Raw genomic sequence first — 15,735 nt, forward strand, 5'->3', positions numbered from 1 at the left:
TGCAACAGACCACAGCTAAAGTAAGGAAGATCAAGGAGAAAATGAAGACTTCACAAGATCGTCAGAAGAGTTACGCGGACAAGCGTCGCAGACTTTTGGAATTCGAACAGGGTGACCATGTATTTCTGCGAGTCACACCTACTACTGGAGTAGGTAGGGCCTTGAAATCGAAGAAGTTGACTCCGAAATTCATTGGACCATATCAGATTTCTGCACGAATTGGGCCGGTTGCTTATCGGATTGCATTACCTCCGATACTGTCCAATATTCATGACGTGTTTCATGTGTCACAGTTGAGGAAATATCTCACAGATCCGTCACACGTGATCGAACCAGACGCAATCCAGCTAAAGGATAACCTGTCGTTCGAAGTACCACCCGTGAGAATTGATGACAGGAAGACTAAGCGGTTGAGGACCAAAGATGTTTCGTTGGTCAAGGTGATCTGGAACCCAATTACTGGAGAATTTAAGGCGTTTCGGGTGAAACGGTAATTTAATAAATATCTAGATTTTGAGATATTTGTTAAGTTATATTTATTTTTTATATATGTTTGCTTGGAGGGAAAAAGAAAGGAAAACTAGAAGGAAGGAAAAGGAAAAGAAAATAGTATATAAAGGAAGGAAGGAAAAAGGAAGAAAGGAAAAGCAAAGGAAAGAAATAGAAAGGAGGGAAAATTGAATTTTCCATCTTCTTCCTCTGCACTCACGTGAGCTTTAACCAAAAATCCATCCTTTCTCCATTCTTCGTTTTCGTTGCTTCCTTTCTTCAAAGCTAGTGACCCAAGGTTGGGTGAGAGTTAGATCAAGGTTTTCGCAACTCCACTCTTCCTCTTTGATTCGAAAACGAAGAAAAACGGTTTTGAGATCCAAACACAAACCCCTCCGTTTCTTCTAGATCCGAACCTCATTTCTCGAAGAGACAGAAGGGAAAGTTGCTCACCACCATGCTACGGTGCTAGTGAACTAATTTGGAAGCGGCGTTGCGAGCGGAGATTTTACCGGAATTACTCGTGGTACCGGAAACGCGCGTTAAAGCTAACGTTGAGGTAAGGGCTCCTTCCAAACTTCTAGCTTGCATTAGGGACTTATCTGTAGTTGTGTGGGAAGGAATTTGTTAGGGTTAAATGTATCGATTTGGGGAAAAACGAAACTAGTGCGTTATGGGTAAAAACCTTAGAGTTAGGTTTTGTTTATAGTGATGAATGTTTCGTGGTAAATGAATTTGAATGTCATTGTGTATGATTATGGGTAAATGAAACTTGATGTTTGTTAATTGGTGTGGTTGTTGTGAATTATGGTTTGAATGTGAAAGTATGTTTGAATTTGTTTCTGTGGAATTTGAAAACCATTAGAGTTAAACGAGTATTAAAAATGGGGAATCTTTTAATACCTCGGTTTACTTAATGTGTATTTGAGGAAAATGTTTAAGTTAACTGGGCGTTGAGAATGGGGAATCTCTTAATGTCTCGGTTACTTAACTATCGTTTTTGAAAATCGTTTCGGTAAATGAGTATTAAGAATGGGGAATCTCTTAATATGACTGTTTGCTTAACGTTTTGTTTTGAAAATCATTAAGTTAAATCGGTATTAAGAACGGGGAATCTCTTAATGACTTATTTAATTAATGTTGTTTGAAAGTCGTTTCGGTAAATGAGTATTAAGAATGGGGAATCTCTTAATATGACTGTTTGCTTAACGTTTTGTTTTGAAAATCATTAAGTTAAATCGGTATTAAGAACGGGGAATCTCTTAATGACTTATTTAATTAATGTTGTTTGAAAGTCGTTTAAGTTAAATGGGTATTAAAAATGGGGAATCTTTTAATATCTGCATTTGCTTAACGATTGTTGTGAATGGAGTCTGTGTATGCTCATGCATTTCATTTGGTAAATTGTGTCGACCCGTGATAGGTGACACCTTGGTAAACTGTACGGACCCGTGATAGGTTGTACGTTTGCGATTTACATTTTAGTAAATCGTGTTGACCCGTGATAGGTGACACCATGGTAACTGTACTGACCCGTGATAGGTGGTACATTTACGATTTACATTTTTGGTGGATTGTGCTGACCCGTGATAGGTGGCACCTAGGTAAACAGTACTGGTCTGTGATAGGCGGTACGTTTACGATTCCCGCTTTTTCTTTTAGTAAATCGTGTTGACCCGTGATAGGTGACACCATGGTAACTGTACTGACCCGTGATAGGTGGTACATTTACGATTTACATTTTTGGTGAATTGTGCTGACCCGTGATAGGTGGCACCTTGGTAAACTGTACGGACCCGTGATAGGTTGTACGTTTGCGATTTATATTTTAGTAAATCGTGTTGACCCGTGATAGGTGACACCATGGTAACTGTACTGACCCGTGATAGGTGGTACATTTACGATTCCCGCTTTTTCTTTTAGTAAATCGTGTTGACCCGTGATAGGTGACACCTCGGTAAACTGTACTGACCCGTGATAGGTGGTACGTTTATGATTTACGCATTTTAGTAAATCGTGCTGACCCGTGATAGGTGGCACCTCGGTAATTGGTACTTTGGCCTGCGATAGGCGGTACAATTATGATTTACGGCCCTTCGAGGAGGGTTTTGGTTTGGAATTCCGAGTCCATGCATTTTGGCATATACGCATTGCATTAGGGTGCCTGGCACGCGAGTCATGTTTGATTTGAGTTTATGATTGAGTGATTCGAATTTTGATTTATCGTGATAACTGAGATGAAGGTGTTAAGTGCTATGTGTTGTGTATTGTGTGTGAGTATGATGGTTATCGAACCTTTGTGTGTCGTAGTAATCGCGTAGGAATTGCTAAGTGTTAGGTTGTGGACTTGATTAGGAATGACTTAGGTTAATTCATGAATTTTTGGAAAACTGATCAGGGAAATCGATTTCCCAATCGATTGGATGGAAGACAGGGGCTTGGCCAAATGAACAAAATCGATTAGCCAATCGATTTCGAAATCAATTTTCAAAGGAATCAGTTAAGAAATCGATTGCCCAATCGATTAGGCCTTAAGTCAGGGGCTCAGGAACCAATCAATCGATTTACCAATCGATTGAATTCAGCCCAGGATTCTGTTTTCATTAAGAATCCCTCACCAAATCGATTAGGAAATCGATTGGCTCGAAACCAGGGGCTCAGGAACCAATCAATCGATTTACCAATCGATTGAATTCAGCCCAGGATTCTGTTTTCATTAAAAATCTTCACCCCAATCGATTGCCCAATCGATTGGCTCAGTGAAAATCCTCATTTTTAGTTGTATGATTAATTGCTCATGAATCTATCCATGTTTTGTTTTATCATGTGTTAATTAGGAGATCGAGAACTGCATTTTACCTTCATTTTCATTGGCAATGTAATGTATGAACTTTTCGCACATTGAAAATCCTGTTAAGATGCATGCTTAGTTAAAAAGTTGTTTTGAGCATTCAAAAACTTAATTGCTATGTGTTATCTGTTATTTTCTGGTTGGTGACCCTTTACACTATTGTGGAAATCTGGGCTTTGCCCTCAGATGAGAGTCAGGACGGCCCTACTGGTTCGTACCCTACGGACAGGGATGGAGATGGGAATGCTTGACTGCGGTTGTGTTAGGAGGATCTCACGGGGCGCGTGGAGATTACTCAGGGTGTATAGTTTTTGGTAGGATGATCAGATTAGGATGATGTATAGGGACTAGGGGTCCTTCTTTTTGGTTTGGAGTATTTTAGTTTTGGAAAACTGTACTTATACAAATATTATCAGTTTTATATCATCTTTGAATGGGTTCCATGTACCATTTGATGTTTATGTAGAAATGTTTTGGATTCGTAATTGGAGAAACTTTTCCGCTGCTTGTAAATTATAATGACTCAATTATTTATCCAAAAGCATTTCCTGATTTATTTCCTTGTTCGTTTTTAATTACTTTAGAAAAAAAAAAAAATATACCCTCGCTTTGAAAAACGGGGTGTTACAGTATCAGTACTTCCCAAAACCCCATAGAGTTTTTGTTCTTGCAACATCACATTTGAGCACAACAAAAATGGAAGCAAGGGAAATAACAACATGTTCAAGTTGCAAGGGAAATAGAGATTCAAGAATAAGAAAAATTACCAAAAGACAAATGAAGGAAAATAACGTATGATTTTTGGAACAAATTAAAAAAAGTTAAATCTAAATTATAAACAGATAGAATGAAACATAAAAATCTAAATTATAAATACAAAAGATTTACTCTAAAAATAAAAAGATTTACTCTAACAATAAAAAGATTTTATTACCGTTGAAATTGATTCCCGCGAGAGAGCGCGTATTTCCCTTGCTCTTCTTTTATTACTTGTGATACAAGGGTTCTTCAATTTAATTGATGTAGTTACCGTTGAAAAACCAAGATCAGCTATAAATTAGAGCAGTTACTCTTTAGTGTTGCATTAATTCCTATTCTTCTTCTGCAAGCTGTCCTTTTGAGATCAATCGAAAGCTGTCCTTATTGATCTTCTTTGTTAAGCTCTTCTCACACTCTCTTCCGCCTTCACTGCCATCCTCCGTGTCAACGCTGCTTGTGTTGATTCATTCTCTTGATCTCTTCTCTTTCTAAGGTTTGTTTTTCAATCACAATCATAGTTTTCTTTTCTTTTTAACTTTTTTTTCCTGTGAAATGAAACCCTCTTTCTCTAATTTGACATTTTTTCTCATTACTTTTAATATTTTATTTTATATATCTTCTGGTTTTTTACTTCTGCATGTTGGGAATAAAAATAGAATAATATTTTATACTTAGAGACTGTTGCAAGACTCTTTCGCCAATCCTACCGGTGTCCGCTGTGGTTCTTGCAGTACGACTTCCTGCTTACTTTATTTGATTTTTTTCTTAATTATTTTCAGTGCAAAACAAAAGAAATAAACTTTAATTTGGAGAAATGGAACCACAACAACATTATAGAAGATTTGTTGTATTGGGAGAAAATTGAAGAGTTACGGTTGAATTGTTTTATCCTATTACCAATGGTGTATACGAAATGATTCCTGCTATTCTTTTTCGCACTCATAATAGAAACATCATTTTCTCACATATGTGTATCGAAGATGATCACTTTATTCTTTGTAAAAAGCAACAACAACCATATCAATGAGGTTCATAGTAGAATGAAAACTCAAGATGTCATACAAATTTATGGTCAAGATGGTCACTACGTTATTCAAGAAAATAACATCAATCAAAATAATCAAATTCCGACGAGAAGAATAACAAACGTCGACGAAGTTACTCGAAGATGCTCAATTCAAAATCTTGAAAGAATTAGAATTGATGAAGAAACTATATACTGAGGCTCTAACATGTTCCATATGTCTTGAGGAGTTTATCTTTGGATCGAAAGCTATTCGTTTGCCTAGTTCACACATTTATCACGAAAATTGTATTATGAGATGGCTCAATAGGTCAAACACATGCCCTTTGTGCCGTAGACCTATCTCATGTATTCTCTTGTTTTGTTAATAAAAAAGTTTTCTTTTTATTATATTTGAGTATTTTTTACTTTTGTCTCTTCTATTTTTTATCCTTTTAGTTTATCTATTATATTAGTGAATATATAATATTCTATATATGACATCACTTCATCCTATACCATAAATAAATTTATTTTTATAATTCTTTTGATAAATTTCATCACAAAATATCAATAAATATCAGTTATTCAAATTAATCAATAATATTATACTTTTAATTAACTTGCTAAATTCCGATATGAACTGTAGTTTACATCAATAATAAAAACATAACTAATCCATATATGTTTCTAAATTTTAAAAAAAAAATCAATTAAGAGCATCAAAGAATACGGTTGAAAAGTAAAACAATTATCATTAAAGGATTAGTGACATGAAATAAAGAAAAAATAAACAAATATTGCACTCTATCATCTACAACTGTGTTATCAATTAAAATTATTTAGACTTAGAATATATAACTTGAATTTCATACAAAATTGGTAAATTAATCTTATGTTTGGTTTGTAAGTAAGTTTGTAAAAACTATATCTTGTTTACGCTTTCACTTCAGACATTCCTTCAAATAATCTTTATAGGAAATATCTTCTAAATCGATATTTCATTCCTATTTTTTACAATTGTATTTCATTCATATCTATCACAATTTCATAAGTAAATCTCACTTTAATTGTACTATAATATTCTTATATTCCACTAAACAACCATATTAATTAACAATCACTATACTAAAGAAGGCCTTATATCAAAATTTGGACTATTTTTTTTCTAATGAGACCATGCATATACAATTGGCATGAATGGATATAGATGATGATCATGAAACTACAACTTTTAATGATAATTTTGATGACAATAATCAAGAAATAGATTTATGATTGTTAAGAAGTCTAGTTTGTTGTTTGTAACCCCTAGAGGATTTATGACTTTTTTGTTTACCCTTACTCAATCTACGATTTTGTTATTTTTGAATATAAAACTTTTCATTGTATTTTATTGACTAATATTGTTTACCATTGTGCTTTTTTTTTTTATTGTGTTTGTTTTTCAGTAAGGCATAATTATGCAATGCTTCTCATTTTTGTTGATTAAATTGGTACATATTGACATCTTTAAAATCCGACATGTTTAGTAATTTGCATCGATCTAACTTGGTTGTCATCAATGTTTGCAATCTTGTGAATAAAATGGAATCATCATAATCATTACTAGAAAAACTATATTTAGCGTCGGCCTTTCGGCCGACGCTAATAGCCTAAAAGCTGAGATGATTTAGCGTCGGTGTCGGGCCTTGGCTAAAATGGTCGAAGCTAATACATAACATCAGCCAAATGCCATTCGACGCTAGTATAGCGTCGGTCGGCCCTTCTCTAAGCCGACACTATCAACAAAATATAAAACATCCGACACTACATATGCCCGTTGCCATATCAGCCAATAAAATGGTTGCGTCGGATGGCTGACGCTACAGTCAATAAATGAAGAAAATAGGTAGCGTCGGCATTTCAGACGCTACTTTCAAAATAAAAGGTAGCTTTATTCAAAATAAAAGGTAGCGTCAGTTAGGCTGACGCTAGTGGTCAACATTGAAAAATCAACAAATATAAATATTGTCACTCACCACTTGAATCATTTATAAAACTTAAATGCAAAGAAATCCAAATCACAACAAATATAAACATTGTCTCTCACCACTTGAATCATCCAACAGAATTACAGATATATAATTCAAACAAACTGCAACAAGACATGACTTTGAAGATGTATGCAGTTGCAACAAATTTTTCCCTTTGAAGTTCTGACTATAGTCACATTTATATTCACACATATAAAAACTACTACTAGTATGAAGAAAAAACAATAAATAAACCACTAAATAAAGGGAATGAGAGTATAACTAATAAAAAAATTGTAAACGAGAAAGAGTATCAACTCAATCATATCATCATATCAGATCCAAATGCCTCAAATCCAAAATCTTTATCATATTTTATCTTATCAACCTTTGGATTAATAAAAAAATATGAATTTCACATTTTACCAAAGGAGAACGAAGACAGAAAAAAGTGTTCCTGTTCCATTGGACTGGACAAAGATTTGCTCTAAACAACAAAATGTGAAATGATATGTCAATGGTTATCTGATATAAAAGTGCAATTTCTTTAAGATATACTTCAGAGTTACAAACAATAGAAGACCATCCCATTACCTACTTCTAGATGTTATCCAAAATCCCAGTGAGTTCCGTAAGACTATAACCAATTTCCCAACAAATCTGACCTAAATCACACCACCAGAAACTTAATCTACCTATTTTTTTTAGCGATAACGAAACTTAATGCTAGCATTTAACAATAAAGAAAATTCTAAGAAACTTTCAAACCCAAACAATACATATAGCTTTAGGACCTAAAAAGTTGATTTAGTTCATATTACTAGACCGTCATTTCGTTCTGATTCAATACTTACGAGGAATAGATCCAAATATTAGCCCCCTACCAAGGAAAAAAGTAGTAAACCATATATAGCACTTGGAATTCAACTAACCGATAAGGACAACCACTTTTCGTCAAAAGGGAAAAAATTATATTAAAAGATAAAGGATGTAGTGTATAATTATATTAAAAAGGTTATTCTCACCAAAGCAAACCATTCTGTACTAGAAAAGAGGCAACACAACAATTACAGTTATATCAATCATATCATTGTAAAATAAGTTTTTGTTCATGACCACAAAGGACTAATAGATAGGAAATTATACATGCCTGCAACATTGCATACACTTCTGATGTGGTGTTCTATGCAGGAAAGTATAAGCATTAATATGCAGACCACTCTATTCATGCACATCCAAACGTACATATGATACATAAACCCACATCACCCAGCAGCACAACCCTCAGTTCAAATTACCAATTAACAATACAGAAAATACATGAAGCAGTTTTCTGAATTGTTTTCGGGTTGGGAGAGATGTGTTAATCTCAAAATGGGATAATGTCCAATTATTATGTGCTATAACAGGGCATAATCCAATATTGTAAACACAAGAATTAGAGAAAGATTGAATATTAGATTTATATGAGAAATCTGAAAATATACTTGTAGAAGTGATACACTCAACAAATACTTAGCCACCACTAATTTTCTCCACACAACTCATGCTTGTTAAAAAGCCAAGGAAAACTTTTGGACAAATATAAATAGTAGTAATATTCAATTTAACTTTTAAATTTACATGTTCTGCAGCAATGGGCATGGAAGAGATTACATTTCAAACTTGTAGTCTGATGACTGATGAGTGATCTCAAAAAATAAAATATGATGTGAACAAGTATTGTTACTACAAAAGAGACATGACTCATGGCACACTATCTCTTCACTCCATGCACAAATTCCTTGTCAACAAAAGCACTAGTACATACATATCTAAAACCTAGCCTCTAATCATAAAATTCATTGTCAATGTCAGTTTAAAAGAATCAAAACATCATCAAATTAGTGGCAGTGCCAACAATAAAAGGTTCCATTAACAATCTAGTCAGGAAATAGAAAAGCACACCCAACGCGATCGAAATCGGGAGAGCAGGCAGAGCATGACGGCATACCGACAACAAAATGAGAGTGCAACCAAGTCCAGATATAATTGCAAGGTAACAAGCATAGACAGTCATGAGATCATACATTGCAGCTCTACCAACAAGAACACTGTAGAAAACAAAGTCACCAAGTCCAAGCTTAATTTGTATGTTAAAATAGCACAAGTATTAAGAAAAGTTGTGAAGAACTTACTGCAACAATAAGACCAGTTTCTGCCGATACAAACAAGACACCAAAGAAAGCACCAATGCAAGCAAGAAAGTCAACTTTGTCAACCTTCCAAATGTAACAAGCTTCTCTTATGTCAATTAATCTTGGAAATGCAGAAAGGATTATAGAAGCAAGTATAGCCATAGGTGTATAATATAAGAGTCTTGTAAACAACTCCAAGCACAGAATCACTGTTACTGCCATCACAATATTTGATATTGATGATTGACTTCTTGCACTGAAATTTACTGCAGTCCTTGAAAATGAACCTGCAATTGTTAAGAAATTAAATCAATTACTATAAAAACAATATATTCTTTTTTTGAATCAACTGCAATATGAGAAACCATCATTTTTTGTCTCATGTTAGTTTTCTTTCATTTTTTTCCACACTTGTGCAACTTAAATAATTGAAAAAAAGAAGTAACACACTGACCAGTTACAACATAACATGAAGTGAAAGATCCTGCAATGTTCATACAACCCATTGCTAACATTTCTTTGTTCCCATCAAGATGGTATCCCTTAATTGAAGCAAATGATCTACCAACAGCCATTGCTTCCTATAATACCCAAATTAGCACCCATATCCATTAAGAAGATTAAAACATTTTGAAACCAGAATGAACATTGCAGTAATAACAAAATCAGATCAGGAAGAAATAGTAATAACATTGGCTTACATTATAATCCTAAATTAAAAAATCAAGAATCGCACGATTGAAATTAACAATCAAGACTCAACAATAATAACATTAACAATTTGAGTTTATTCCGTAAATTCGAACTCACATTTTGTCCAAACAAATACACAAATGAAATGCAATAAAACCTAAACTGCGACACTAAGGGTGAGACGACAACACTTTCATTAAGAAAATATTTATTATAAAATTTGAGTTGTTACATAAAGTGTGTATTTGAAATATGTCCCGCCTCATCTAACATATAATTCAACGAAATATGTCATAACTCAACCACGTAAAACAATTTAATAATTAAATTGTTTTACGTGGTTGAGTTATGACATATTTCGTTGAATTATATGTTAGATGAGGCGGGACATATTTCAAATACACACTTTATGTAACAACTCAAATTTTATAATAAATATTTTCTTAATGAAATAGGATTTTAGATAATTAATTTGGTTTTAAAACTATTTTAGAATACATGTAGATAAATCTTGTGACTAACTTTTGTTATATTGGAGCTTTCTATGATACGCTAATTTTGTATATATTTGACTAAATAAGTGATATAAATAACAACTATTATATGTTATTATTTTATATATTTTTCTATAAATAATAGTATTCTAGTGTAAATATTTTAAAGAATAAGATTTTAGGCGACTCTACATGTATATGTGTGTTTGCAGTTAATGTGATATTTTCTGGTATGTTTGACTCATGTTAAACGCACACATAATTATATTTAATTATTTATAAATATATTTTATTTTAATTATTTATTTTACAAATAATTATCTTGATATATTATTAATTTTAATATTAATTTTCTTTATTTTTATATAGTTGCACATATTTATTTTTAATTATTAAGTAATATAAATTGTTGATGTTATATTTATTTATTTTATCATTTCGGCTATTCTATAAAGATGATGTATTTTTATGTGATTATTTTGAAAGATGTTATAGTAGTAATCATATATCAATGTGATTATTTTTATGTGATTATTTTGGTTAAAATTATATTTATCGATGTTAAGGATAGCTTATATTATGTTAAAATGAGTATTTTTGAGAAAAGTTTCTAGGAAAGTAAAATAAACTATTTATTTATTAAGGGTTTCTAGAAATACTAAAAAAATGAATTTTGGATCAGACTACTGTTTACATTCCTATTTTCTACTTCTGCATACTAATTTGGGCTATTACTGGTTGGACTTTTTCTTTTCTACACATGCGAATTGTTCATTACACCCCGATTTCTGCTTCAAACTGGACTCCCCTGTGTTGGGCTTTACAGACTGTTTTACTCTTGCACCTGTACATCTGCCATCTACACCCATCAATCTGCAATTAAAAACAAAAAGAACAAAAAAAAAACATAATGTGACACGCTAAACCCAAAAAAAAAAAATTATTTTTATTTCTCTATTTTCTAAACAATGAAATTATTTCGAACAAATAAATAAATATAAACTTTCAAACATTTTTTTTATAGGTAAAAAGTATCACATAATCAAAAACATGTCAAATAAATTAAAAGGTTCCATCAAACTTAACAACTTGAAATCATAATATCAGACAACAAAATCTTTTTTGAAGTACACATACTCATGTGTTAAATTAAGTGCAAATGTAGTCCCAACACGATGTCACTATCAGAGCGGGAATTCCCAAAATAAAATAAAAAATGCTCAAAATAACATCAACACAATGCATTTAAAAAGGGTCTCCAAGACAGGATGGCTTCCGCCTCTTTGATGGTACTAGTCATCACCTGCAACTTACAATTCGTTTGCGTCCATCGCAAACGCCAAACACAAACAACGAGGGGTGAGTATCAAAATTATGTAACAATATAAATTACACGAGGAGAACACCCAAGCAATCAAATTATCACAACCTCAAAAGCAGTCAAGTGTATGAAATGGTTTATCAAATTCATTCACAATAAGACAATCACAATGATGAAATGTTATGCATGTCCTATACTCTATACTTCATCATTTGGTACCATTCTACTCTGAATTACTTGGTTAGGAGGCTTGATACTATGCCACTAAAGGAGTGGACGGACAATTCATGAATGACCAAGTCCTCATAGATCCCCTCAACTCAACCTGACACACATATACGCGACGGTCGGGGTACTCTTGTGTTGCACGGTATCTCCCGAACTTAGTGAATAACCCACTACTCCACTTAGGAATTCCCCACTAGAGGTACCCCCAAGGTCTATCAGTCTTACCTTACAGTTCGACTGTAGCCCTCCACGATCAGGCTCATTCAATTGTACTTCCTTGAATCACTAGGTTTGTCAAACCTTCCCTATATGATGACAAAATAGTTCTAACTCCAAAATCACAACTCAATAAGTTTCAGTTTGACTTCACAACATTCATCATTATATATGTATATCATTTAATCACAATAAAATCCCACTATTCGGTTTACACTACTCACAATACACAATTCAATTTCATCAATCACATGGTAAGGAATCATTTAAGTGGCACATTCAAGAAAAATCACAATTTCAATCAAGTAATAAGAACACTCAAGTACATTCATTCATCCAATAACAATTAGTATAAATTCATAAAATCAAATAACACGCAATCTTAATATAAATTAATTCACAACAATTCTATAGGTTTCTAAATTATATTTTAGTCCTCACTATTTCCATTCATATATTATTAATTAATTATTATTACTCAATAGGGCTCAACAGTACATAGTAAGCTCCGAATGAAAATCTGGGAATTTCAGTATTAACGTTCGTCTCACGTTATTTTATACTCATAAAATCGAACCTCATCTCACCTGTTACCTCGACTGAAGATTTCGTCCAATGAATCTGATCTGCTAACGAGTCGTCTCTTTGTCGGTCGTCGTCTCTAATAGTCCGCGGGAGAATTATAGCCACACAACCACCAAATACAAATAAATTACTTACTATAAATAAATGAATAAATAAATAACAAAATAAATAATAAATAAATAAATAGGTAAATGAATAAATAATAAAATAAATAACTAAATAAGTAAATGAATAAATAAATAAATAAATGGATAAATAATTAATAAAATAAATAAATAAATAAATAAGTAAATGAATAATTAAATAATAAAATAAATAACTAAATAATTAAATGAATAAATAAATAATATAATAAATAATAAATAAATAAATGGATAAATAATTAATAAAATAAATAAATAAATAAGTAAATGAATAAATAAATAATAAAATAAATAATGAATAAATAAATAAATAATAAAATAAACAACTAAATAAGTAAATGAATAAATAAATAATATAATAAATAAATAAATGGATGAATAAATAATAAAATAAATAATCAATAATTAAGTAAATAAATAAATAAATAATAAAATAATAAATAAGTAAATGAATAAATAAATAATAAAATAAATAAATAAGTAAATGAATAAATAATAAAATAAATAATGAATAAACAAATAAGTAAATGTATTAATAAATAATAAAATAAATAAATAAGTAAATGAATAAATAAATAATAAAATAAATAAATAAATAAATAAATTGTTTACTATTTTTACTACAACCCATAAATATATTTAATATCATCAAAATATACGAATTAGTATACTAACCTAAAACAATTTCTAATTTTAATTAAAATAAGATAGAATCTCATATTTAAATAATTATGGCGTATATCTATAGTCTAATGTTAAAAGTAGGTAAGCAATATGTCCTCTGTAGCAAAACTAATATTACTTAAATTTTACTTAAATTGATCAATATTGTGGCAACCTTTAATTATAACTAAAATAAATTGAAGTATTTTAGAGGTAAAAGTATTGTCGGATACCTGCTCAGTATTAATGTATTTCAGTCATATCAGAGCTATTATTAAAATACAACAATTAAAAATAAAAGGAACACATATACAATATTACTATAATTTTGTATAAAAATAAAAATTATAAGAATTAACACATGAACTAGAAGAGACATAAGAGGACAATTTTAACACATAATCACATAATAAGCTGCGGAGGATACAAAAGGCGTAAGAGTAAGAACGACGGCATGAAATATGAAAATATTTTATGAAAGGAAGAGAAGGAAATGCCACAAACATCTGACTACATAGAATTCGTAAAATTAGGAGTCAACCATAATATTTCCTAAAAAGTCTATAATTTCCTTTTGAAACATTTAAAACGAGATCCTCCTTGAATAGATAATTTTTGGCCTAAAATTATTTTATAAATCCTTCATTTTTTTTTGTTGTCTAAATTTGCAAGGATATATATATATTGTTATTATAATAATTTCTTACCTGCCCGAACTCAGAAAAAGGAGAGAAGGAATAACATACCTTATGTGGTTTGGTATTAGAATTGGAATTGGGATTGGAAATTGGAATTGGAAATGAAAATTGGAATCAGATGAAATTGGAAGGCGGCTCCCTTATGCGATAATCTCTGATTGGAATTCGGCTTGGTTGGAAGGCTATATATATATATATATACTACATAATAGCCTAGGTTATTATTATTATAATAATAATAACAATTATTATAAGGCAAACACACAGACACACCTAAAGAAATTAGAACACATATAGTTAAAATAGTATTGTATCATTATACTATTTAAAATAGGGTAATGAGAAATTAGGGTGTTACATTTCTCCCTCTGTTGAAGAAAATTTCGTCCTCGAAATTTACTTGACGGAAACAGTTCAGGATAAGAATCGCACATCTGGCTTCCGACCTCCCACGTAGCACTTTCACTAGTAGCACCTCCCCAGACAACCTTAACCAATGAAATCGTCTTACCCCTTAATTCTTTGGTCTTTTGGTCCTCAATCCATAGCAGTAAGGTCTCAAAAGTTAGATTCTCTTTTATTTGGACCTTGTCTGACTCAATCACGTGCGAGGGATCGAAAATGTACTTGCGAAGTTGAGACACCTGAAAGACACTGAAGATTAGAAAGAGACGGAGGCAATGCGATCTGATATGCTACGTTACCGACACATTTAAGAATTTGGTAAGGTCCTATAAACCGAGGGGTAAGCTTTCGCATTTTTAATGCCCAACCAACCCCAGTTGTTGGAGTAACTCTCAGAAATACATGATCACCTTCTTGAAATTCGAGGTTTTTCTTTCTTTTATCATGGTAACTCTTTTGCTGACTTTGAGATGCTCTTATATTTTCCTGAATCACTTATACTTTATCAGTAGTTTGTTGAACAATCTCAGGTCCTAACACAAGGTTATCACCCGTCTCAAACCAACACAGAGGGGTCCTACATCTTCTCCCATACAACGTCTCAAAAGGGGTCATTCCAATGCTAGAGTGGAAACCATTGTTATAGGTAAACTCTATAAATGGCAAAAAGCTATCCCAACTTCCATTTTGTTCCAACACACAAGCTCTCAACAAGTCTTCTAGGGATTGATTGGTTCGCTCAGTTTGACCATCTGTTTGTGGGTGGTAGGTTGAACTCATCCTAAGGTTCGCACCTAAAGCACTTTGTAAACCTTGCCAAAAGTTAGAGGTAAACCTAGGGTCTCTCTGTCTGAGACTATACTTGATGGGATTCCATGCAACTTCACAATTTCCTTTATGTATATTTCAGCTAACCGTTCCATAGAATAAGTTATGTTTATCGGAATAAAGTGAGCAGATTTAGTTAATCTATCCACAATAACCCAAATACTATC

General features: G+C 32.1%; 2 protein-coding genes across 2 annotated transcripts in view; both read right to left on the reverse strand.

The window, feature by feature from the left end:
• Positions 1-9,069: 9,069 nt before the first annotated feature.
• Positions 9,070-9,888, reverse strand: LOC101504243 (low affinity sulfate transporter 3-like). Its single transcript, XM_027330471.2, has 3 exons — positions 9,749-9,888; positions 9,295-9,581; positions 9,070-9,210 (listed from the first exon to the last, which is right to left on the reverse strand). The coding sequence occupies exons 1-3, from the start codon at positions 9,867-9,869 to the stop codon at positions 9,196-9,198; spliced, it is 423 nt and encodes a 140-aa protein (XP_027186272.1). The 5' UTR covers positions 9,870-9,888; the 3' UTR covers positions 9,070-9,195.
• A 1,324-nt stretch (positions 9,889-11,212) lies between these two features.
• LOC140920427 (uncharacterized) overlaps positions 11,213-15,735 on the reverse strand; it is an 8,098-nt gene continuing 3,575 nt past the window's right edge. The window contains exons 8-10 of the mRNA XM_073368701.1: positions 15,242-15,633; positions 14,747-14,979; positions 11,213-11,354 (exon numbers count right to left, since the gene is read on the reverse strand). Coding sequence (XP_073224802.1) covers positions 11,213-11,354; positions 14,747-14,979; positions 15,242-15,633 — 767 coding nt within the window. The remainder of the gene's footprint in view (positions 11,355-14,746; positions 14,980-15,241; positions 15,634-15,735) is intronic.

Source organism: Cicer arietinum, chromosome 5 (genome assembly GCF_000331145.2).
Source record: "Cicer arietinum cultivar CDC Frontier isolate Library 1 chromosome 5, Cicar.CDCFrontier_v2.0, whole genome shotgun sequence".
Lineage (NCBI taxonomy): Eukaryota > Viridiplantae > Streptophyta > Magnoliopsida > Fabales > Fabaceae > Cicer > Cicer arietinum.

Bases quoted from the DNA above. Each gene is read 5' to 3' on its own strand.
- LOC101504243 (XM_027330471.2), bottom strand. From the start codon at position 9,869: ATGGCTGTTGGTAGATCATTTGCTTCAATTAAGGGATACCATCTTGAT. The intron at 9,582-9,748 runs GTCAGTGTGTTA...TAACAATTGCAG, and splicing joins TTCATGTTATGTTGTAACTG to GTTCATTTTCAAGGACTGCA.